The 23456-nt window shown below is 35.9% G+C and overlaps 2 protein-coding genes across 3 annotated transcripts; both read right to left on the reverse strand.

Moving 5' to 3' along the window:
• Nucleotides 1-32: 32 nt before the first annotated feature.
• On the reverse strand, nucleotides 33-3456 carry LOC107600773 (forkhead box protein N5-like). Its single transcript, XM_016292739.1, has 6 exons — nucleotides 3240-3456; nucleotides 3031-3150; nucleotides 1484-1716; nucleotides 1092-1360; nucleotides 203-435; nucleotides 33-121 (listed from the first exon to the last, which is right to left on the reverse strand). The coding sequence occupies exons 1-6, from the start codon at nucleotides 3358-3360 to the stop codon at nucleotides 93-95; spliced, it is 1005 nt and encodes a 334-aa protein (XP_016148225.1). The 5' UTR covers nucleotides 3361-3456; the 3' UTR covers nucleotides 33-92.
• A 2469-nt stretch (nucleotides 3457-5925) lies between these two features.
• On the reverse strand, nucleotides 5926-20997 carry LOC107600771 (POU domain, class 2, transcription factor 3-like). 2 transcript variants are annotated; one of them, XM_016292735.1, is made up of 14 exons: nucleotides 20947-20997; nucleotides 15699-15794; nucleotides 15249-15305; nucleotides 13254-13288; nucleotides 12686-12787; nucleotides 11720-11825; nucleotides 11500-11588; nucleotides 10430-10603; nucleotides 9508-9649; nucleotides 9250-9383; nucleotides 8050-8214; nucleotides 7172-7214; nucleotides 6843-6957; nucleotides 5926-6758 (listed from the first exon to the last, which is right to left on the reverse strand). In XM_016292735.1, exons 3-14 carry the CDS (start codon nucleotides 15295-15297, stop codon nucleotides 6719-6721), a joined length of 1194 nt encoding a protein of 397 aa, XP_016148221.1. In that variant the 5' UTR covers nucleotides 15298-15305; nucleotides 15699-15794; nucleotides 20947-20997; the 3' UTR covers nucleotides 5926-6718. The 2 variants fall into 2 exon arrangements, with proteins under 2 accessions (XP_016148221.1, XP_016148220.1); XM_016292734.1 differs by lacking the exon at nucleotides 20947-20997 and having other exon boundaries at nucleotides 15699-15826.
• Nucleotides 20998-23456: the final 2459 nt, after the last annotated feature.

Here is a 23456-nt window from a genome sequence, read left to right on the forward strand (position 1 = left end):
AAATTAAAAAAAAAAAAAAAAAAAAAAAAAAGAAAAAAAAAACAGCAGGTCCAGTTGTCCAGCCTGATGATGTCACAGGGGTCAAAGTTGGATCACAGCTCTAACAGTGCTTGAATCATATCTGTAACACGGACACAGAGTTAAATCAGTTCCAATTGATTTTGCCATTTACCTCACCACTCACTCGGCTCCAAGTCCTGACCTGGATAGTTCATGCTCCTCTTCAGCATTCTGAAGGAATCTCCCGTAAGCATGTTAATTTCATCTCTCAGTCTCTGTCGGCCATCCAGAGTGAGATGCCACAGACACGACTTCCTCTTGCCGTCTCCAGACACCTGCTGCGGGGTCTTTTTAAAACTGTTGCTGAAACACAGATTATGGCGGATTGTGTTTTTCCACCCATCTGGAGCTGTAAGGAAAAAGGGGAAGTGCTCTCTAGAAAGACAGAAAGAAAATGAAATGAAAAACATTTTTCAAAAAACAAAATTTCAGATTTGTGCGTGTGTTAGAGAGACGGTGAGTGAAGTCATGATGGGGGGGGGGACAACAAAGTAATTCACTCAATAGTAAAGGTTCTTTATGGGCATCTTTAGTCCATGAGGAACCTTTAACATCCATGGAATCTTTGTGTTCTACAAAATATTCTGTGGAAAATGTTCTTAAAAAGAACATTTTTTACTAAACGCTCTTAAAAATAAAAGTGCTACACGATGCCATAGAAGAACCTTTTTTTGTCTAAATGGTTCCATAAAGAACCTTTAACATCTGAAGAAACTTTCGGTTTCACAAAAGGTTCTTTATGGCAGAAGAAGTTTCTTCAGATTATAAAAAGGCAAGAAAGAGATGGTTCTTTAAAGAACCTTTGACTGAATGGTTCATTGTGGAACCAAAAATGATTCTTCTATGGCATCGCTGTGAAGAACCTTTTAAGCACCTTTATTTTTAAGAGTGAAAGGTTCTTTGTGGAGCCAAAAATGATTATTATTCAACGGCATCATTGCAAAATCAGCTTTCTGGAAGCTTTATTTTTAGACTGAATTTAAGAATGTACCGTCAGTGTTTGTTCACATGGTTAAGTATATAAAAGAGACCTGGTGAAGTTATAGATCTGCTGTACGTTAAGACTGCCGTTACGGCTGCTGCTGAGTGCCATTGCGATGAGGATGCAGTAGTTAACAGGAGGCCGAGGCCATCCGCCGTTCTTCAGGTTCATGCTGTCCTGCAGGGCTCTCTGAAGCCTCCTGTTCTGCGTCAGACCCAGTTTGCGAGTAGACGCTTTGGGGGTCCCCCCCTTCCGCACACCCTTTACCTTACGACAAACAGGCACATCTACAGAAGAAGCATCATCTTCATCTGTGACCTGGGACAAGGTGGAGATGGGTCAACTACATCAGATATCTATAATCTTTCACCCAGTTTATTCATTGTGCCTTAATATCAAGGTGGCAAACAAGCAAAGTACGCAATGCAGCTTTACTCGTACCTGATACTCGCTGGAGAGGGAGGTATCGTGCGTTGACTCATTCAGGCAGGTCTCATCAGGCAGTATCGCAGGGTGCAGACGGTGTTCCAGAACAGGTGTGGTGGTTCTTGGCAGCGCTGACTGCGGTGTCGGTTTTGGGGGTGTTGGGGCTTTGGGGTAATTACTAGGGTACTTTATGGGGCAGGCTAAACTGGGATTCACCATCAGCCACAGATTAGGTTGTATTTCAGGCTCTTTAAAAGACAGAAACAATTACGTTTGAAGCGCACAGTGACAAGAGTTTAAGAAACTGAGTTGGGGGAAGAAAAGGGACTTAAACTGAAAGGGACATACACAAGATTCCAATTGGAATTTCTTTTAGAATTTGGAACCAATCAGAAGGGACCCTCAAATAAAAACTCAGATAATCAATTACAGTTTTACAGGATCTTACGGAATTCTTAGAGCATTGATCTACTGTGTAGACTACTAATGAGCAGTAATCATGGAATAATCACACAAGGAACCATTTACCTTATTTTGAAATGCGGAATTAAGCCAATTTGCGAGACAAAATGCGGTTCAAATATTTGTCCTGCAAACCAGTCTGTTTATAATTACGACAATAGATAAAGCATAATAACTGACTGACTCGAGTTACAAATGGTCGAAACCACTGTAATGTTAAAAATAAAAAAGGATGCACTAAAAAAAGGCTTTTTAAAAGATTTACCCAATTTGACAGTAAAACCCAAGTTGAATTGAATAATCGTCATGCATTTCAACTGAATAATTGAACAATCTTTAATTACTCAAATAAAATTTTAGGATTATTCAAGTCGATGGAATTTTACTATTAATTAAATCATGTAAATCTTAAAAGAAAAAGAAAAAATCTTGAAAGATTTTCTTCTTTTTGGTAATACGAACATTACTGGGAACTTTGTGTTTTAAGACAGGGATTCTCAATAGAGATACTTCTATTACTACTAGGCAGAAAACAATAACTGTTATACAAAGCAAATATTTTCCAGATAATATTTTCATAAACTATTTTGCATTGGGAAATATATAATATTTATTATAATTGTTCCAAATACAAATATTATCCTGTATTTTTAATAATTATTTTGTAAAATAATTTGTCTTTATATTGTAATGTTGATTGAGAAAATATAATAATATTATTATTATGTACGTACTGTATTGGGCAGAAAACAAACTGTTATACAAAGCAAATATTTTCCAGATAATGGTTTCATAAATTATTTTGTATTTGGAAATATAATACGTTTTATAATCATTCCAAATACAAAATATTATCTTGTATTTTTTATGATTATTTTGTAAAACAATTGGTCTTTGCAATATTGCAGTGTTTATGGTTTCAAATAAATACAGTCATTCATAAACAACAAGAAAATTATACATTTGTGTAAGTTACAGAACATTTTCATGGGGTCTCTCTGGCATTGAAAATAGTGAACACCTTTGATAAGGAGTTTTGTGTTTGATGTATCTTGTTGATTAGTGTGCGGTCATGAGCAGGCTATGCTTGATGAACACACCTCTGCTGCTGAGGGGCAGCTGGTAGCTCTCGTGCGCTGCTGCTGCTGCTGCTGGTAATGATCTTCTGGAGATCCTCGCGAAGTGCCACTGCGCCAGATACTGGTCAGACCGCTTATCATCTGCCGAACCACCACACAGCGTCCACACTGAAAAACGCCTCTCTTTCGCATACTTGAGTCAATTACTCACTGAAACACAATTATTTTACCGTGGTAAAACTGATCAGTCGTCGTCGTTAACTTTATTTCCTCATTCATGTCCCAGTCATGTAAACCGCTGGTCAAATGAAGGTCGAGAAATCTGCTTTTGGATTGAAGATGTAAATACATGTCGTCGACTATGTAGGAACAGCTAGCAAACGTTTGTAAACAAAGCCCAGTATCTCTTTTATTCGAAGAAATGTGGTGTCAGTAAAGACAAACTGTGGCGAAATCGTTCATTAAACAGGTGGAAATCATTAAGCTCCATTATTAGCAATCAAAGGTTTAACAGGTCTTCATTGACCACTCATTATCACGCTAATTGTGAGTATTATTATTGCGTTCTAGTCAGTTTGTCCGTATGCAGATACATTTTGACTACAAAATGCTGTTTAACATTTCCGGGAAAAAAAGTAAAATAGCCTACCTTTATTTTAGATATCAAATGCTGTCTAAAATGGCAAAACAAAAAACAAAATCTATCAAATAAAAAAATAATAAAAATATAAACTTTTGTTTGGCTACAACAGAGATTAATTATCTGCATTGAAACAAAAACTATTAAAAACGTGTGACAACTTGTCCAAACCTGACATTTGTAAAAAAACAAAAAAAACAACAACACACATTTCCGCCTTTAAATTCTATACTTGCAGTTATGGTAAAGAAACCTATTTATGTGTTAAAAAAAAATAACTTTTTTTGTGACAAAATGCCCCGTATATCTTCTGTTTAATGACACTAACTTTTGAAAAATAGCCTACCTTTATTTGAGATAGCAAATACTAGGCTATCTAAAATACCAAATAAAGAAAAAAATATATAATAAACAAATGATTAAAAAAAGATCAACTTTTGTTTGTCTACAAAAGAAGTTGTGGTTAATTATCTATTGAAACACAAAAACTATTAAAACATGTGACAACTTGTCTAAACCAGACACACACACACACACACACACACACACACACACACACACACACACACAGATGTATAAGATTGTTGTTAATGAGATTTGATTTGTTGAGAGATGGTTACACACACTGAGAGACCTTAGACATTATAGTGACAAACTCCCATGGATTAAAGGGTTTCCGTAATAATATAATGGTAATTACTACAGTGTATAGCTACACCATATCCATAAAAACCTCATCGAAACCTGCTGACATTTGATATAAATCAAAAGCTGATATATGAGACAAACCCCGTACACGCCACACATTCTTGAGCGTGTTCTCAACAGCCGGTGCGTGACGCGTCTTCTTCTTTTTCTTGCTTTACACTCTATGTACAACCTCAATTAGGAGTGTCAATGGTCCATTTGAGAGATAGGTGGCAGCAATGCACTTATAAGTCTGCGATCCGCCGTAAAGCAAGAAGAAGAAGACGCGTCACGAGCCGGCTGTCGAGGACACGCTCAGAACAGTTCAGACATTGCAGAGCATCAGAGGTAAAAAACAATATAAATAATGTTCAGTTTCTTGTACAGACCGATCGTTTCGTGTCTTTACACATCAATGTATCGTCACGAGCCACAGGGTTTAATTTGGTTTTGTTTGTGTATGTTTTTTTTGACTCTCAAAGCCGTGATTCCCATTCACCTCCATTATAAGACTGACAGACTGCAACGGTTTGAGTTAAACATCTTCGTTTGTGTTCTACTGAAGAAACAAAGTCACCTACATCTTGGATGCCCTGGGGGTAAGCAGATAAACATCACATTTTCATTTTTGGGTGAACTATCCCTTTAAGTAACACCTGTTTCCGGAACAAGCAGGATAGGCTCTCGTTTATAGAAGAAAAATGACACTTTAGTCCCTTGTACTGTATGTCTTTCCAAACCATGTGGAACATAAAATAAGACATTTTCAAGCTTTAAAAGTAGGCACCATAGAAGTGGTTCATAAAACTAATGCACTAATTCTACATCTTCTGAAGTGAAACTGTAGCTTTGTGTTGCAAACAGACAAAAAGATTTTGCAGGGTACATGTCTTCTTGTGAAATCAAAATTGATTATTAAGAACAAGTAGGCTATTGCCATAAGTTCTACTTTGTCATTTTTGTATTCATCGTTATTCTTGAAGTGTCCCTTCACCTCTTAAACTGTGAATGTTTATTCTTAGGTTGCATGTGACGGATTTATGGTTTGTCTAAGGATCTGATGTTTTGTTTACTAATGTTTTTAGATAATAATGTTTTGGCGAATTAAGGTTGCAGTAAATCATTGTTTAGTATGTTATTGACTTTTGGAGGTGTTACCATCATATTTTTTGTTTTGTTAGAAAATTGTGTTGAAAGCCAAAATGATGATGAAAAGTTGAAATTGTTGAGATACTAATTACAAATTTTTTTATTTTTTTGTCATAATTATGATTTCTTATCATTTCATCTTTATACTTAGTAAATTACACTATTGCATAATTTCTACTTCTGTCTTAAAATTATGACTTTTTTTCATAATTATGATTTTATGACCATAATTGTGCTCAAAAGTATTGTGAGCACAACCTCAAAAGTTATAAACTAGAAACTATACACTATATTGTGGTAAAAAAAGAAACAAATTTAAGTGCAAATTTTAATAACAGTAAAACAGTGAAACAGAAATATACAAGTGTTATTAAAATTTTATTTTTTTTAAAAAGCAAAGAACAACCAAACAAACAAACAAACAATATCTAGATAATATTATTAATCATACGTAAAAGCTAAAATGTGAAACTCAAGGAACTTCAAATGCTTTGGACAATGTTGCATAAAATTAGTGTGAACTGCACACATTCCACGCCAGGCATATAAAACTTTTTCCCTGCCAGAAATCCTCAGAAATGTCCAGAAACACAAAACTAGGTGTATGCCGAAAATATATTGAGAACTGTAAACTGTTGACCAATCCACTAAAAAACATTACTACACATATCAGAGCCAGCTTTTCCAGTCTCGACCTTGAGCAGGGCCAATAACGCTCAAGAACACTAGCGTATGAAACTTCATCATAAAATTATCCTTTTACATAATTTAAAACAAGTCTCTAATAAAGCAATATGTAAACAAGATATTTAAAAATCTGTGGTTTTGTTTTTGGTTATATGCAGTTTTTCACATCAGCGTTATCAGTACACAAAAAGCCAGATTCGAACCTTCATCTCCAACAAAATTGGCACAGAGATTTTACACAGAAAGTGAAATAAGGTTTCATGCACATTAAAAGCTCTGCTGAAAATGCCAAACATGTCTGTGTCATGTTCTTTGTAGCAAGATTGCATATCTAAACAATGTGCCGTTGCATATTAGTGCTTTTTCCCTTCGGTAATTAGCAGTGAAGCTCTATTCACAAGCCCTTTGAACGTAAGACCACGAGAAGCAGAATAGTGGTTCCCCGTGTTCTGCCTCCTTATTTAGTGCTGGTTGTAAACATTACAGAATGAGTATTTCTCTCTCGTTTGGTAAGTTATGAAGTGAAGCTGTTGCCTTCAGAGGGGCTCAGTGGTGGTATGATGTGGTGTTCCAGCGGTACCAGGATCTAAGAAAGAGTCAAATTCATCATTTGTCTAGTTAGCCCAAGTTAAGATGGCTGTATGTGTGAAGTAACTTGCTGTGGTTTTACCCTGGGGTGTTGAACGTCTGATTGACCCCCTGTGCGGTCAGTGGACTGGATGTAGTGGACAAAGTGCTGGGGGAGGAGCCTCGACTGGGGCTGCTGGGGGAGGAGCTTGATGACACTGCAGGAACAAATCAATCAGGTCAAATCGATTTGTACAGAGCTATACACAATACATAGAATTACAAAGCAGCTTTACAGGAAGTCATGCTGTTATGTTTGTAATGCCTTAGTGCTCAAGTATTCATGAAAATATGATTGGATATTGCAGGTGAAAAATCTGAAAAAAATATAATGTTTACAAATCTTTGTTGAGGCACCAGCTCAATACTTACCACCTCCAGTGGCGAGTGGACTGAATGAGCGGGAAGTTGAAGGCTGAAACCGGAAATGAACCAAATCAGTGGGAAATCGGGTGGAGAACATTTTTAAGGAAAACAAACATCACTTTTGATCAAAAGTGATCAAAACACACTCACTTTGGAGAGGATGATAATCCTATAAACATTCTAAACAGATAAATTATTTTTATTATAACATATTGTGACTATTCATCTGATTTCATAAAAAAAAAAAAAGCATCAACAAAAATATAGAAAAACAGTAATATTCTGAAATATTATTATGATTAAAAGTAACCTTTCTATTTAAATACATATTTAAAAAAAAAAAAAAATTCTACTGACCCCAAAGCTTTGAACTGTGTAATATAATATATTGAAACCACAAAAGCATCACAAAACACACTCACTTTGGAGAGGATGATAATCCTATAAACATTCTAAACAGATAAATTATTTTTATTATAACATATTGTGACTATTCATCTGATTTCATCAAAAAAAAAAAAAGCATCAACAAAAATATAGAAAAACAGTAATATTCTGAAATATTATTATGATTAAAAGTAACCTTTCTATTTAAATACATATTTAAAAAAAAAAAAAAATTCTACTGACCCCAAAGCTTTGAACTGTGTAATATAATATATTGCCAAATCACAATGTTTTATTAAATAAATTTCAACTTTCCTTAAAAACTTCCTGTTTGAAACAAGTAAGATCTGTCTTTATCCATGTTGAACCAGAGATTATTAGTAACACGACTTGATAGTCACCATTTAGGTTGTACTGTTATGACAGTGTGTCACATGTGCATTATGGATCATGTTCTAACGTTTTGCAACATTTCAGTAATGATTGCTCAGACTCACCAGACGAGGGTTGTAGTTGTGAGACTTCATAGGTGAAGTGGAGACAGGGCAGTATATCCTCTTCTCTTTCTGCCGTCGGTTGCAGAACCAAACTCGCACTACTTCTTTCTCCATGGATAGCTGCTCTGAGATTAGGGTGATCTCTTCAGAGTTGGGTTTTGGGTTCTGTTTGGGGTAGAAAGTGTGTTTATGTATCACAGGCTGCAGGGGGCACTGCAAGTGAACTGCTGCACTTTGTCATTGGCGAATGAAAAGACTTGTTACACCATGTGGAGCAGGTTAGGGTTACCTGTCTTGAGCAAAAGTTTCGAAATCTTAAAACAGTTTAAGATTAAACCTCCACAAATTTGATGAAATTAACTTTAAGTAACAGATTATAAATGCTACAAAATTATTCTATATTACTATAAATTATACAATTACTCATATACAAAAATCATTCTTCTTGCTCATTGTATTAATCAAATGCTCTCTAGAATGTGAATGTCCCTCTCCCTAATTAATTGGCTTGACACAACTAGCAATAAAAACAAGTAAATAATAAATCATGGTCACATGCTATAAATGAGGGCTTCTGAAAATAAGTAAAAACTGCAATTTCACATCAGGGTTATCATATAGTTAAAACCATAAAATGCTACTTGAAATAAAATAACTAACTAACTAACTAAATAATAATCAAATAAAATAAATAACTGTAAACTTTTTTTTTTATTTCAGCAATTTGGCAAGGCAACATTTCTCATTTTTGTTTTGTTTAAATACATGTATTAAAATAAATCATAAAAGTAATTTTAAGTAAAAATTAGTAACTAAAACTAAACTAAAAACTATATATATAGTATACATATAGACACATATAATATATAAAGAATTTATTTGCAAAAACAGATAACTTTGTTTTTATTCATTTTCATAAATCATGTTGTTATTGTTTATTATTTAACCAAAACAACCCAACTGCAGTTTGATTGATAGTAATTGGAATGCAGGATTAAAAAAACATGATTTTTTTATCATAACAGAGTAATCTGTTTTTGCAATTGAACTCTTCACACACACACACACAAACACAAACACACACATGCAAAAACTAAACTAAAATTAAAATGAAAGCAGAGCATATAATTATAAAACCTATTTTAAAATAGTAGTAAAATATAATAGTATCTCAATAAAACTAAAATAACACAGACTCACATCTAGAAAGCGTTTCTCTAGTGTGAGTTTGATGTTAGTTTCGATGCTTGTTCTCTTTTTCCTCTTCCTCCCATAACCCTCCATAAGGGGAGGCAGGGTGGTGGGGTTGGTCATGGAGTCGGATGGTGAGTTCTCTGAGAGGGAAGAGAAGGTTTAAGATCGCAGATATTGATAGTGCGGTCCACAAAACAAAAGCCTGCTGATGCTTAGAGAGAAACCATTAGTCTGTTCTGTCCATGAGAGGGCAGCAGCACATACCTGCGTCACTCAGCCACTTCTCCAGCAAGGGCTTGAGCTTGCACATGTTTTTGAAGCTAAGATTGAGAGCCTCAAAGCGTGAGATGGTAGTCTGACTGAAGTCATTTCCATACAGCTTTCCCATGGCCAGACCCACATCACCCTGCAGCCACAACACACACCAGTTTGACAACTGGATTAGGTCCACAGCAGGGTTGGGCAACATTGAGTATCACAATTATTTTTCTAAGACCCACAGACATTTGAAATTACAGTAAAAGTTATATAACAGAAACAACATCTATTATACTTATATATATTATACTTATATAATATAAATATAATATTACAGGAAAGGTAATAAAATATAAATAATAAAAAACGGTCATAGTATACTTGAATTTTGTTGGCCTGACAAACATGAACACATCATAAATTTTGGCGAAATATGCTTTTTTTATTTACTGAATAAACACAAAGCATGTCGTAGTCCAGAAAAATAGAAGTACGTGTATTAAACATAATGAAATGTATTTAAATTAAATGGTGACTTCTATAGGCTGAAAAATACATATTTCCCATATGTTGTGTTGTTGTGCAAAATGAAATGCATTAATAAAAAAAAATACTTACAGTGCTTATTATAAATTTATTTAAATATTATTCTATTTTAATTCTACTTCCTAAAATTCAAATTTGAATTACAATTCTGCATCATGTTTTCTGCTTTACAATTAGATCAAATTCAGGAACTGACTCAGAATGTAAAATGCATTCTCAATTCAGTTCTGCTGATTTTCAAATAGAGATGTATGAAAAAAGAGAATTATAAATGAAAAATGTTCATATAAATGGGAAATCAATACTATTATTAAAAAGATAATGATAAAAAAAACTATAAAATATACAGCTAAAAGAGTTATAAAATCAGGCACAGTCTTGCCTGAGTAAAGCCGAGTTTGATGCGTCTCTGTTTGAAGGCTTTAGCAAACTGCTCGAGTTCCTCCAGGTCACTGGGTTCATCTTGAGGGGATCCCACATGTTTAGGCACCTGTAAGTGAGACATATCCAGGTGTCCGTCCATAGAGGAGCCGGCCAGACCTGACCTGCCCATTGCCTTATGAGAAAATTAAAACTATTAGGGTCTAGGTAATCAGTTGTTATCATTTTTGTTTGCTTACATGCTATTTGCCTCTGATTCTTTATTTTTGTTTATTTTATTAATGCCCTCTCTTTTGTGTTTTACATTTCTCATGCCCATAAAAAAGTAACCTGGTGTTATGCATTATGGTAATATGTCAATATGGTAATACCATGTTTTTGCACTACCAAAAAAATTAAAACTATTAGGGTCTAGGTAATCAGTTGTTATTTTTGTTTGCTTACATGCTATTTGCCTCTGATTCTTTATTTTTGTTTATTTTATTAATGCCCTCTCTTTTGTGTTTTACATTTCTCATGCCCATAAAAAAGTAACCTGGTGTTATGCATTATGGTAATATGTCAATATGGTAATACCATGTTTTTGCACTACCAATCAAAGGTTTGCCCAAATTGATATATCTCATGATCTTTTTTCAATGTTTTTTTTTATATATGTATATTTGAATATATTTTTAATAACATATATATTTTTTAATGAAACTAATAAAATGACAAAAACACAACAAAATTACTCAAACGTTTACATTAAAATGCAAATAGAAAATAATGAATACAAATGAATAAAAAGGTAATAGTACTACAATATACGATTTAAAAAAATAATTAAATAAAACTGGGGTGACAAATGAAAGATACTTTTGATTTGTTTCATATTGCTTGGTCATTATATAATTCCCATTTGTTATATTTCATAGTGTTGAGGACTTAAAAAAAATACAATAAAATAATATATATATATATATATAAAAAAAAATAGTAATAGTGAAGAATGAAAAGTTTTTTGTTGTTTTATTTATTTATTTGCAATTTAAAGAAGCCTAAGTAATCCAGCATTAGGCTGTGATGTACCTGAGGAGTGAGTGCGATGCCAGGCTGGTGCGGTAGGAGTCCTGTCTGGGACTGGGAGGGCAAGGAAAGCAGATTGGGCTGCAGCAGTGCTGTAAAAAACAGTATTTAAATATGTTTGTACTGTAGTTACAGCAGACAAACAGAATGTTCTCTTGGATGCAAACTGATGAACAGCAGTATCCCTAATATGACCCAGTGACCCAGTACTACATCTACTGACCTTGGTGTCCTGATTGGGCCTGTGAGAGGAGAAATGATGAAGGAGAGGACAGGTGAGATCCAGGCATCAGGACTAGCTGGGGCAGAGGGTGCAGGGCGGACAGCTCCTAAAAACACCAATCATCAGCATCATATATATAAATTCATTGCATTAGATTATCTTTTACTGTATTAAAACAATTTACTTTATTTAAATCATTATAAGTTAAAGGAATAGATCACCCAAAAATGACAATTTTGCTATCATTTACTCACCCATATGGCGTTCCAAACCTGCATGAGTTTCTTTCTTATGTTGAACACAAAAGATGATATTCTGAAGAATTTTGAAGAACTAAACAGTTGTTGGTCCCCACTGACTTCCATAGTAGGGAAAGAAATACTATGGAAGTCAATGGGGACCATCAACTGTTTGATTACCAGCATTCTTCAAAATATCTACTTTTACGTAAAACATAAGAAAGAAACTCGTACAGGTTTGGAAGGACTTGACGGTGAGTAAATGATGACAACATTTTCATTTTTGGGTGAACTATCTTTTATATACTTGGATAATAATATTAATAAATATTAAATACATAGCTTTTTTCATAAATACTTGAATAACAGAATACATATTTAATATATATATTTTTTAATGTAAATTTAATTGCATTAGATTATATTTTACTGTATTTTAGGAATTTATTCAAATAATTATAAATTATGAACAAATACTACCACGTTTTATAAATACTTGAATAATAAAATAAATACATTTTTAATATATCACATAAATGAAAACATTTTAAAATGAAGTTAAATTAACTTAAGTGTTTCTTAACTGTTATTATAGTTCATTTTCGTTTTTTTTTTTCATTCAAAACCTATTTTTGTTTCATTTGATTATTTTTGTGCAAAATATATGACCCGAACATGCTCTTGATGGATTTCATGACTCCCTAAGGCTGGGTTAATAAGGATGTACCCCAGTAAGCTGGCCTCCAGGCATCGGGGATCCCTGAGTTAGGTGGCATATCTTGTGTGACGATCCAGAATGAGGTGAATCATTCAGGTTCTCAGTCTTAATCTGCACATGAAACAAAGACTTTGTTAGACAACACAAACCTGTGAACATTTCACGATGTGGAGCTGTTCACCGCTGTGTTTTGGTCCTCAGGCATGTGTGTTTGTGTGTATACACACGCTCTTTGTGTGCACTCGGAGACCAGTAAGGCTGCTGGACTTGTTCTGCCGGAGAGGGCCTTTAACAAACATTCCTTCCCTTCCCGCAGGCACAGTATGCAAATGCCCTCACAAGCCTGAAGCTAGTTCCTGTGCACAAAACTTTTTACTGTCCTCAACACTAGATCGTATGACAGGCTGATCTGATGAACTAATATAGTATTATTGCTCAAATATCTCACATGCTGTAACACTAGTAAACTTTCAAGCTGTTTGCATTTCTCTTCATAAGAGGAGCAATGAGCTGCTCTAAATACCAAAACAGCTGTTTACAGATGATGAATATTAAGTAAAACATTGTTTGTACTCACTTGTCTGGTGAAGTCAATGCCGTTTTGTTCAATGTCTGGAAAATGAAAAGATAATCACACTGAAAGTTATGCATTAACATTCAAACCGCCTCCCACCGGATCCAGCTAATTTCACAAAACATTTTAGTTTTCATTTAAACTTTTATTATGATTTCTTTTAAAGGGTGTTCATCATAAGACCTATAATGGACCATACCATAAAAACAAACTCCCAAATGTTCCATTAAACTGAGCGAGGAGGGTTAGTCGGGGGTTCAAAGGTCATCAATACCAGGTAATCTCTCTTCATTTGAAATTCAAATCCGTCTCTATGAGGCCGTGGTAGGAACGGCACTCACTCATTCCACAATATGGAAATCTACCCTTCTCCTGAGCCAAACTTCCAGTATGGAAATCATCAGATCATGCAAATGAGTTTCCATGGCAACCTTTAGAGGCCTTCACATTTGAATACTTACAGACCTCCAGGTGCATCTCTTACTCTCTCTCTCTCTCTCTCTCAGACACAATTTTAAATAATAAAAATAATGTGATTATAAAATCTGCTGTAACCTATTCTCTGTATTTTAATGATATTATATCATTTTAAAATCACTGATTTTAAATTCAGAAAGTTTAGAGTCATCCAGTCACGTGTTTGCACATAAATTATGATACTTTTAAAATGATTAAATAATAAAAAAAAAGATTACTGGAGTATATTTTACAATAAAATACTGTTTCAGTCTGTTTTAATCTATAGTCAAAAAGTAAGCCTTTTCTTTGTAATTAATTTATAAGCAATTTCTAAATGAAAATTGTCTTTGCATTTCCAAAATAATACACTGTCCTCAAAACTAAAGATAAAAAATTAGATTTAGATATAAATATACTTCAGTAGTGTTCACGTAGTGGGTTTATGTAACAAGACTATTTGTAAACATGAACAACATTTTTCCTTCAATCCAAATATTTGTAGTTATCACATGACCTGATGGGACATCTGATAGGTCTAACCTTAACCTTAATCCATGCTCTTACAATTCACACCATAGAGGTGATGGAACATAAATGAAATATATATTAAACATTCAGTGACAATACTCTGCTCTCTCTGAATTGTCATTTCTCTCAGGTTCCTCATTTGAAGAAGACGGTTCCGTACAGAAGCCATTGTAACCAGACCATGATTCAGTACCGCCTGAGGCTATGAGCGCTTCACTGCAAACAAACCGCCACATACATCCTGGTAGACTTCTCATCCATCAGCCTGCACTCATCATGCACCTAGACACCTGATGAACTATGTATTCAACTCAACATACGTTGCAAGAAAAACTTTTTATTTTATAAGTACAAAAATATGGGGAGGCAAATAAAATGAAGAAGAAAATTTAGAGTTAGAAATCCACCTAAAAATGACTTTGGCCCAAAGCCACTTGCACAGACGTTCGCACCTGAGAGCGTGACCAGTGTCCCATCAACACAAAGAGTTAAACTTTTGGTGATAACCGCAAACGGTTATTGTAAAGAAGCCCAGTGGCAGTTCGTGAAATTATGATCCTCATTTCAAAGGAACGTAAAACAGAATCACAAAACACTGTACTGTACACTTAATCACAGTATCAAAAAAGACTCGATAACTGGAAAGTGGACCATTTGTGAGAAAATTACCTTAAAAAATTAACCTTTGGATGTCACTAAAAGCAGTGAAATGATTTTCAATATTTAAGAATATAATCACATAATATTTGTAATGTAGCATAGAATATTTTAACTTTTAGCTACATGTATTTAATTAAATATTTGACTACAGTCTGTATGAAGAAGACACACAGTTGATGCTCTTTTACAACATTAAAAAGCATCCTCAGAAAACTCTTAATTAGCATATAATTGATTACATATGTGTGATGTTATTTACTTACATTCAAATGTCACCATACATTAGTCAAGAGGTAAATTTACCTTTTCAAGGCAATTGACAATATTCCAGAGAGTGAAAAGTCTCCTTACCAGCATGTTCATGCTGAGATTCTGTCTGTTCAACAGCCTCTGTGCTCATCTTAATATCTGTAATGATAAATACAGCTGATTTTCCTACAGGATCACAACTTTATGCAGACACTGGGGCAATTCATGCCATGGCCCAGCCAGTAAAATGATCTTGAGGTTTATTCTAATGTGTCCAGCTTTCAAATGCTCTCCTTTATGTAAAGGGCTTGTTGTAATATTCATAAGAGCAAGGGTATCCCCATTCACCATTCACCACAATCACTCTGTCTCTCCACCCTAATCTCTTCTAGTCAAAAACATTTAAATCTGCCAATATAGAGAGCTGTGAACAGGTACAATGCAAAACAATATGATTCCACAAAACGGTCACTGCTTGAGAAGAGAGCAGGCATCTGGGAGACAAAGCTTAGTATTTTAGATAAAAACTTTGAGAAGTACATCTACACTTACCGTATAGCAGGAAAGCCCCACGGATCCAGGCTCTGTAGATTATATCCCTGCGTCTGTGGTGCTTTTCTCAGGTCTTCAGTGAAGAACTGAGTGAACCTTTCTCCAAAAGGTTCAGAGAAACACATTTAGCAAAGTGGGTTAGTAGAAGAGCATGCACCTCTTCAGTATCCCACACCAGCCGATAGACACATCATTTGCATAAGGCCCTCGGTGTGTCCTATCCAGACTCTGACTTTTTGCATAAAACAACAATAGGTAGACAGCAAACTTCGAAAAGCTAGAGAATAAGAGCATGCATGCAACTCTGCCTGTGTCTATGTACATTGGCAAACTTAAAGTGTGTTTGGTCTTTGATTGAACATGGCATAGCTCTATTTATTCAAATACATCACTCTGCATAAAGGCTGGAATTATGATTGTTCTTTTCACTAGTCTATATAAGAGATCAGATTTGACTGAAGGTAGCCTACATACATTCCCAAAGTGATGCGATTTTTAAACGTGTGAAATTTATTTTTGTTTTTCAAACATAGACTACATCTCAGAAGTGTGCCTCATTATTCTGGCAATAAAAGGGTTACAGTTCATTGCACAACAGCTATCAAGAGACTGTTTATCTAGCCAGAGTTCCGTGGAAATGTGAAAATGGATCTGAAAGCCAAACTGCCAATTAAGTGTCTCTTGGGGGGGTTTTTTATCATCAAAATCATTGTGACATAATTAATTCGATATAGTTACGCTTGTATTTTATTCTCATTATTGACGGGTTGCAGTTTTTAAACTGTATTCAAAGAGATTTTGTTTATGTGCCCCACACTATTCCAGTGAATTAGCCCACTAGATTTCTCATGACTTAATAATAATAATAATGATAATATATTATAATATAATTATATTATTAGCCTAATAATTCTGTTATATTAATTTGTGTACTATGTAGGCTTAGGCTATATGAAATGTGTTCCCATTAAAGCTGCAGTCCGTAAGTTTTGCCTCTTTGTCGCCATCTCTGTTTGAAAACATGCAATTGCAGCTGTGTGCGGAATGATCTTCCTTGCATGGGTTGTGCTTTGGCACGGCTCCAGCACGGATGAATCTAATGTTTTGAGGAGTATGTGTGTGTGGTCAGTCACCGCACCGGTGTGGATACTGTACTTCACACTCACAGATTCTAGCCTACGTCTTGGAATATATGAGCCAAATAAGAATTTTCACCGGATATTGTCATCTGAACAAGTAAGTAACAAGTCTGCCACTTTTGTTTTGACCAACTGAGGAAAAAAGCATTACAATAAATCGCGCTACCAACGGTGCTTTAATCTAAAGATTGGTTAGCTCATATCACATCAAACTGTGCAAATGATTATTATTGTTTAATTTATTCTCAAATTATTAATGTTAACAACATCAGCACTGCGTGACTATGAGTATTTCATGTTGATCCCTTTTAGTTGCTTAAATTAGTCACTAAAACATGTAACTTTACAATAATGTAAGATTTTCAAAATTGTATCTTGTGTGAAGTGTTTGTTCTTGTAGTAAAATAGACTTTGTCGTGGATCTCGGATGCTCACGTGAGCCTGTGAAATTAGGCGGCTAAAAATTCAAAAATAATTTTAAAAAACACTCTTTGAAATGATTCACTAAACACTAAATATCAGTATGGCAGTATTTTCTGATCATATGTTCACCACAGAGGCCAAAATGAGCATTGTGAAGCTTTATTTATATTTATAGTAATCGTTTATATTTCAATTGTGTTTCAGGGCAGTTCGTGAAGACAGAGAAACATAAGAGATTTTGTGACAACCTCGACAGAAGTCAGTTCCATCTGCCACACCAGACTCTCTACTGTGTATGGATGCCTTTTTGGAGCCAAGGACCTCTTGCAGGGGAGAAGATTTTCCAAGGACCCCCTCATTATTACAACAGTGTTTAAGGCTCAAGTTAATGTGGGTGGGAGTATAATGAACATAATATGATTGTTTTATTGGTGCAAATGTTCCCCATTTTATATGAGCTGTTTAATAATATAACATTTACCATATTTTCCGGAAAGTTCAGGTCAGGAAAGTTCAGCACCAGGTCAGGAAAAAACACACATAAGTTGCATCAGTGTAAAAGACGCATTTTACTATAGAGTGGGGGAACTATGACGTCAGAACCTGGAAGAGTAATTCGCCGCGGGTTCCTTCGAGATTTTCCTATGGGTTTTTTCAATTTATGAGTAAAATAAAGCCTGTGGTAAACATAACTTGACGATATGTTTATGTTTTGTTCTACAATGTAAACTGGGGCCTGTTTCATAAAACAAGTTTACCAAATAAGCCAGGCTTATTTCAGTTAGTCTGACTTATTTTGAATCAAATCAACTGACAATAAGTCAGACTAACTGAAATAAACCTGGCTTATTTGGTAAACTTGTTTTATGAAACCGCCCCCTGCACACACACTCATAGCCCAAACGTTCTTATCTAGTTACTTATTAAAAACATACATTTTCAAAAATGAATATAACTGCTTCAAAATTTTAATTTTGGGTATGGATGTGTGTAATTTACGTTCTAGAACAAAACGTAAAAGCATCGTCAAGTTATGTTTACCACAGGCTTTATTTTACTCATAAATTGAAAACCCCCATTATAAAACCTCATAGGAAAATCTCGAAGGAACCCGCGGCAAATTACTCTCCCGGGTTCTGACATCATAGTTCCCCCACTCTATTACTTTCAGAAATAATGTAAATACTGATTAATAAAACGAAGGATAAGAAACTTACACACGTAAATTCTTTAGACATGTAATTTACTTTTCCTTACTCCAAATCATTTAAATTTAAGGAATTTAAAACAGGAAAAAATATTTTTTAGGCCTAATTATAAAATAGACATAAATTATAGTGCCATTCCTTACAAGCAATATTTATTTTAAATTAAGCCAATAACAAACTTATTTAAAATGAAACTGAACCTTGTGGTGGGTTCACACACCTCTTATTCGCCATGGATTATTTCCATGAGTGAGTCGTTAGACGCGGTGTAACATTTGGTTGCTAAACTATTGTTTGTTATGTAAAAAAGGTTTTATACTTCTCTCGTGTCTGAATAAAACACCATCCTTCATATATGCAAAAAAATGTGTATGGAAAAAACAGGCGGTACGCTTGTCCATTAGATAAGCTATCATTCAAAATGGTCTATTTTTATTTGTGCACCTTCAAAACAACAGTGAAACGTCATACTTTTTGTAAAATAAAGAAAACAAACAAAATGCGTAAATCTTAGTTTCCATGAACTTCTTCCTCAAATGTAGAAAAACACAGCAGTACTTACTTGTCTCTCATGTCTGTGTCTCTTTGCTTTTAATTGTTTATGTTTTGCTTAATCTTGATGGGACCCCTCCAAAGTCACTTTGGAATAATTCAGCCCATCTCAGAAGATTAAAAAAACATTGTCTTGTAGTCCGGAAAATACGGTATAGCAAATTATTTTGCGGACCCCTTGGCTTTGGGTCACGGACTCCAGTTTGAATACCCCTGCACTAGCATATTTTGTTCTTATCATTATTGTGCATGCATATATTATTTGGGTACATGAACACTCGATTATTGCATGAGTAAAGAATATAATCTTTAAGAATTTTATGTTAATTGCAGTTGAAAAAAGTCCCCCCCCTGCCACCCCAGTTCAGCTCCAACAGGTGAACATAATGTATGACCCAACTAAACTTAAATTGTTTGTTATTTGTTAATTGTTATCCACTGTACAGTGAGTGAAGTTTCTTTTGTTTTCATGGTTTTTGTACAAACACACCGAGTCTGTAATTTGATTTACCTGTACAAATAAAAATTGCATTGAAAAAAACATGAGTTTTAATTGAATGCAGCCTAAGAGTGTTAATTTTGTCCAGAAACAGTATAAATGACGTCTAAATGAGACTGCAGTTGACCTTATAAGCCGTTGGAAATACATCCACAATAACCACATCTGAACTAAATTTGAACCTTTTAGAGCTTTTTTAGAAATTTGAACCTTTCAATATTGGACATCCAAAAGATGTCGAAAAAAGACGTAATAAAAACTTTCATTCTGGCTCTTCAGGGGACGTCATTTCAACATCCGAAAAAGACGTTGAAATGACGTTTGGATGTACCTTTGCTCAGCGGGTAGTGTTAGCGTGTAGATTTCAATTTCAGTACAGTCTAATCTCTAATTGTCATACAATTCCAATTTCATATTAAGAAATTCTTTTAACCCAAAAAACAAACTGCTTCTAACTGGTTGTCTTTAAAATACAAATCTTGTGTAATCCAAGGCTATTCGTAATCAGAAGCACAGTTAAAACTGGAATATCATTTAAAGGTGTGGTTCATTGTGATTTCACTTTTTTAACGTTAGTTAGTGTCTAATGTTGCTGTTTGAGCATAAACAATATCTGCAAAGTTACAAAGCTGAAAGTTCAATGCAAACGGAGATATCGTTTTTCAAAATTCTGGCAGTTTAATGCCTACAAAAACGGCTGGTAGGGACTACAAGTTACTTCCCGAGTTCGTGACATCACAAACCCAGATAAACCCTGCCCTCGGGAAAAGGCAGCAAAGGGGGCGAGGCCATGCAGCGTTAACACATGTACTGCACCCCATAAACACAATCAAGCCTAGAAAAAACCCAGTGAACCACCCCTTTAATTTCATTCACATGTGTTTCATAAACACATAATCCTTTCTGGATTACTATCCGCCATCAAAATGGTACATTTAAATTATTCCAGCTGCTGTGAGAAAAGGCTATAAACCATCCGCCATCCTGCAGGATTCTCACATGCCATAGCCTGCTTTCGGATAAGTTGTAACCAAAAAAAGTTATGGACTGCAGCTTTAAGTTAATGACACCATCATTTATAATCCATGTCACATGTGGTCACATTCGTTCCTGAATATGTTCTTGTGGCTTTGAATTAATAAAGCATTAAAAAAAAAAAAAGTGATCACATTAGTTCCATGTGTCATTTTACTACTGCATTTCGGAGATTTCATGACAACTAAACGTTTATTCTAAAGTTAAAGTTAAAAACGTTAACACTGCCAGCGTAACATCGGGTAGCTAATGCAGTTAGTGTGCACAGCTGCGTTTGGTTTGTCGCGGATGGCAGAGCGTGTGTTTGTGCAGATTTACACTCTGTCTGGTAAGCTCCACCTCTACTGTACATTCACGAATTAACCACGTTACGTTAATTAAGTTGTAACTACCTTCTAAAGATGAATTTTACTGTAACACCATCAGAGTGAACGTAACAGAAGACTTACACTACACGGCAGCATTCAGATGAAACATAGCATGCTCGTAATGTTGATTTGCATATGAGTTGTACATAGACTGTGGTTTAAGGAAAATAAACGATTGTGTATTTTGAGAACACTTTTTTTTTAGGTTTGCTTATACAATATATATATATATATATATATATATATATATATATATATATATATATGGCATAACCCATCATAACAAACGAGGCAAAAATACACACAAAAGCCAGGGTACTGCATAAGATGAAGTGCGGGTATGCACACTTGCACAAGCAATGCTACATTAGCCTACACCCATTTCTAATGATACTTTATATCTCAGTTTAATTTAACATTTTCACTATAAAATTGAAATTAAAAATTAACCAGATACTTTGAAAATAGTAGGCTAGATACTAAAGCATTTTAAAATGCTGTATTTCAAATGCAGGTAGGCTACAATAGAATTTTGCTTTAAACAGACAGGGAAAGATTATTTTTAATGCTTAAATGTTTTTTGTGTGTTATAGTTTCTTTATGATAATGAGTGAAGTTTAGAGTGAAATTTGTTTTATAGTAAACCCTGCACCACTTATTTCAGTGTGGCAGGCAAGGGTGTAGTTCTGGTTTAAACATTGAGGGTTGAAGTGTGAACTGTTTTAGTGGAGCACCGGGTCATGCTCCCTCATAAGGCTTATTTATTTGTTTGTTTGCTTAAATGTTTATTTTTGTAAGGTGGTCTTTTGTGCTATCATCCACGCATGCAAAGTTGGATGATAACATATCTGCAATAAAGTAGCCTAATAGCCTAATTAACAATTACTTGTTTACATAGGATACATAATGTAGTATACATTATTTACGCACTTATAGGCTATATTTTGAGAGAATGTTTTAGTGCAACATGCCATGGGAAATCAATCTAACTAAGCATTTTCTTATATTGATATTGTTTATTTCTTTCATCATGTTCTTTAATCTGTGCTATGTCTTGGAATATGTTATGTAATAAGGCCAGGTTTTTCCATCACTGGTCATTACAACCCATTTTACGCATGGCTCTTGATTCTGACTTGTACTTGCTCTTATGAAAATGTACCAGTTCCCTTTCAGTCGGTCACTACGAGAATTGGGATATCGCTTTGATAGACCAGTCTACTTCGAGTGTAAACTAAATGAGCCAATGCACATTGGCATGCAATTATTGCATCCAGCTGCTGCTGATCACAGCGTGAGTATAATAAGGCAGCAGGTGCAATGCATACCAACTTTTCGCTTCGGAGCCAAGCGACAACATCGTTCTGCTCTATGTTTATTTCGAGAACTACGAGTTCAGCATGCTCTCGGAAGCTTTCTGTGTTGGCGGGACGGCGCTTCAGCGGTGGTCGTTCCAGTGTCGAGTGGGTTGCGCACTTCAGACTGCACTACCCCCTGTCGTGTTGCAAAGCGGCCATCTCCCCTCTGCGCCTCAGCACTAAAAGAACATTTCCTTCTGGGTGTGGTCATTACCTGGCACCGGGTGATGGTTACGATCGCTGCCTCACGTGTCTGGGCATTAAGCACGCTGAGGTGGCCTTTGTGGATGAGTCATGTTCTCATTGCGGGAAGATGACCATCTCGGAGCTGCGAACCAGACTCCGCTACTCGCAAGGGGGCGGAATCCCGTTGCTGCTGCCGTGATCTGGGGCTCGTTCTGGCGAAAGGCAGACGAGAACCACTTCCAGCAGTAGCGCGGGCGGTTTGAGGGTTACAGTGATGGCAAACCCTGCAGGGAACCAACCCTCTGGGGACCATCACTCCTCTTGCTCCTCCGATCCAGTGGAGCGACCCATGGAACGCGCTGGGCCCTCTTTAAAGAGCATACCAGCGGTATCCAGGAGGGCACGGATAGTTGCGGAAGGACTAACGCCGGACCTCACTCATCCTCCTTCTTCGCCAGACGGCAGCAGCGGGCGGTTCGAGAGCGTCAACAAAGGCCGTACTCTGCCAACCCGTGGAACCAGGTGAGCCTAGCACCCCACACTCACACCCCTCTCCGGCCCGCTCACAAGCCGCCCGAGCTGGGTCCCTGTGTTCCACCTCGCTGCCCCACTGCGGGTACGGCTGCGGTCCCGCTGGTCCCGCTTGTACGGTTTCTGGGCGCTTGGTCAGCGCTACCCAGCCCTTCTTGCTGGCTTCTGCGAACCATCAGCCTCGGCTATGCGATTCAGTTCGCCCAGCGCCCGCCCAAGTTCAGCGGTATCCGCTTCGCTACAGTAAAGGCGGCCGATGCCCCTGTTCTACGGGCAGAGATCGCAGTCCTACTGGCAAAGGATGCGATAGAGCCGGTCCCTCCAGCCGATATGAGGTCGGGGTTTTACAGCCCTTACTTCATTGTATCCAAGAAAGGCAGTGGGTTATGGCCAATCTTGGACCTGCGAGTTTTGAACCGGGCCCTTCATCGGCTACCGTTCAAGATGTTGACGCAGAAA

The sequence above is a fragment of the Sinocyclocheilus grahami genome, unplaced genomic scaffold, assembly GCF_001515645.1.
Source record: "Sinocyclocheilus grahami isolate Dianchi unplaced genomic scaffold, SAMN03320097.WGS_v1.1 scaffold291.1, whole genome shotgun sequence".
NCBI lineage: Eukaryota > Metazoa > Chordata > Actinopteri > Cypriniformes > Cyprinidae > Sinocyclocheilus > Sinocyclocheilus grahami.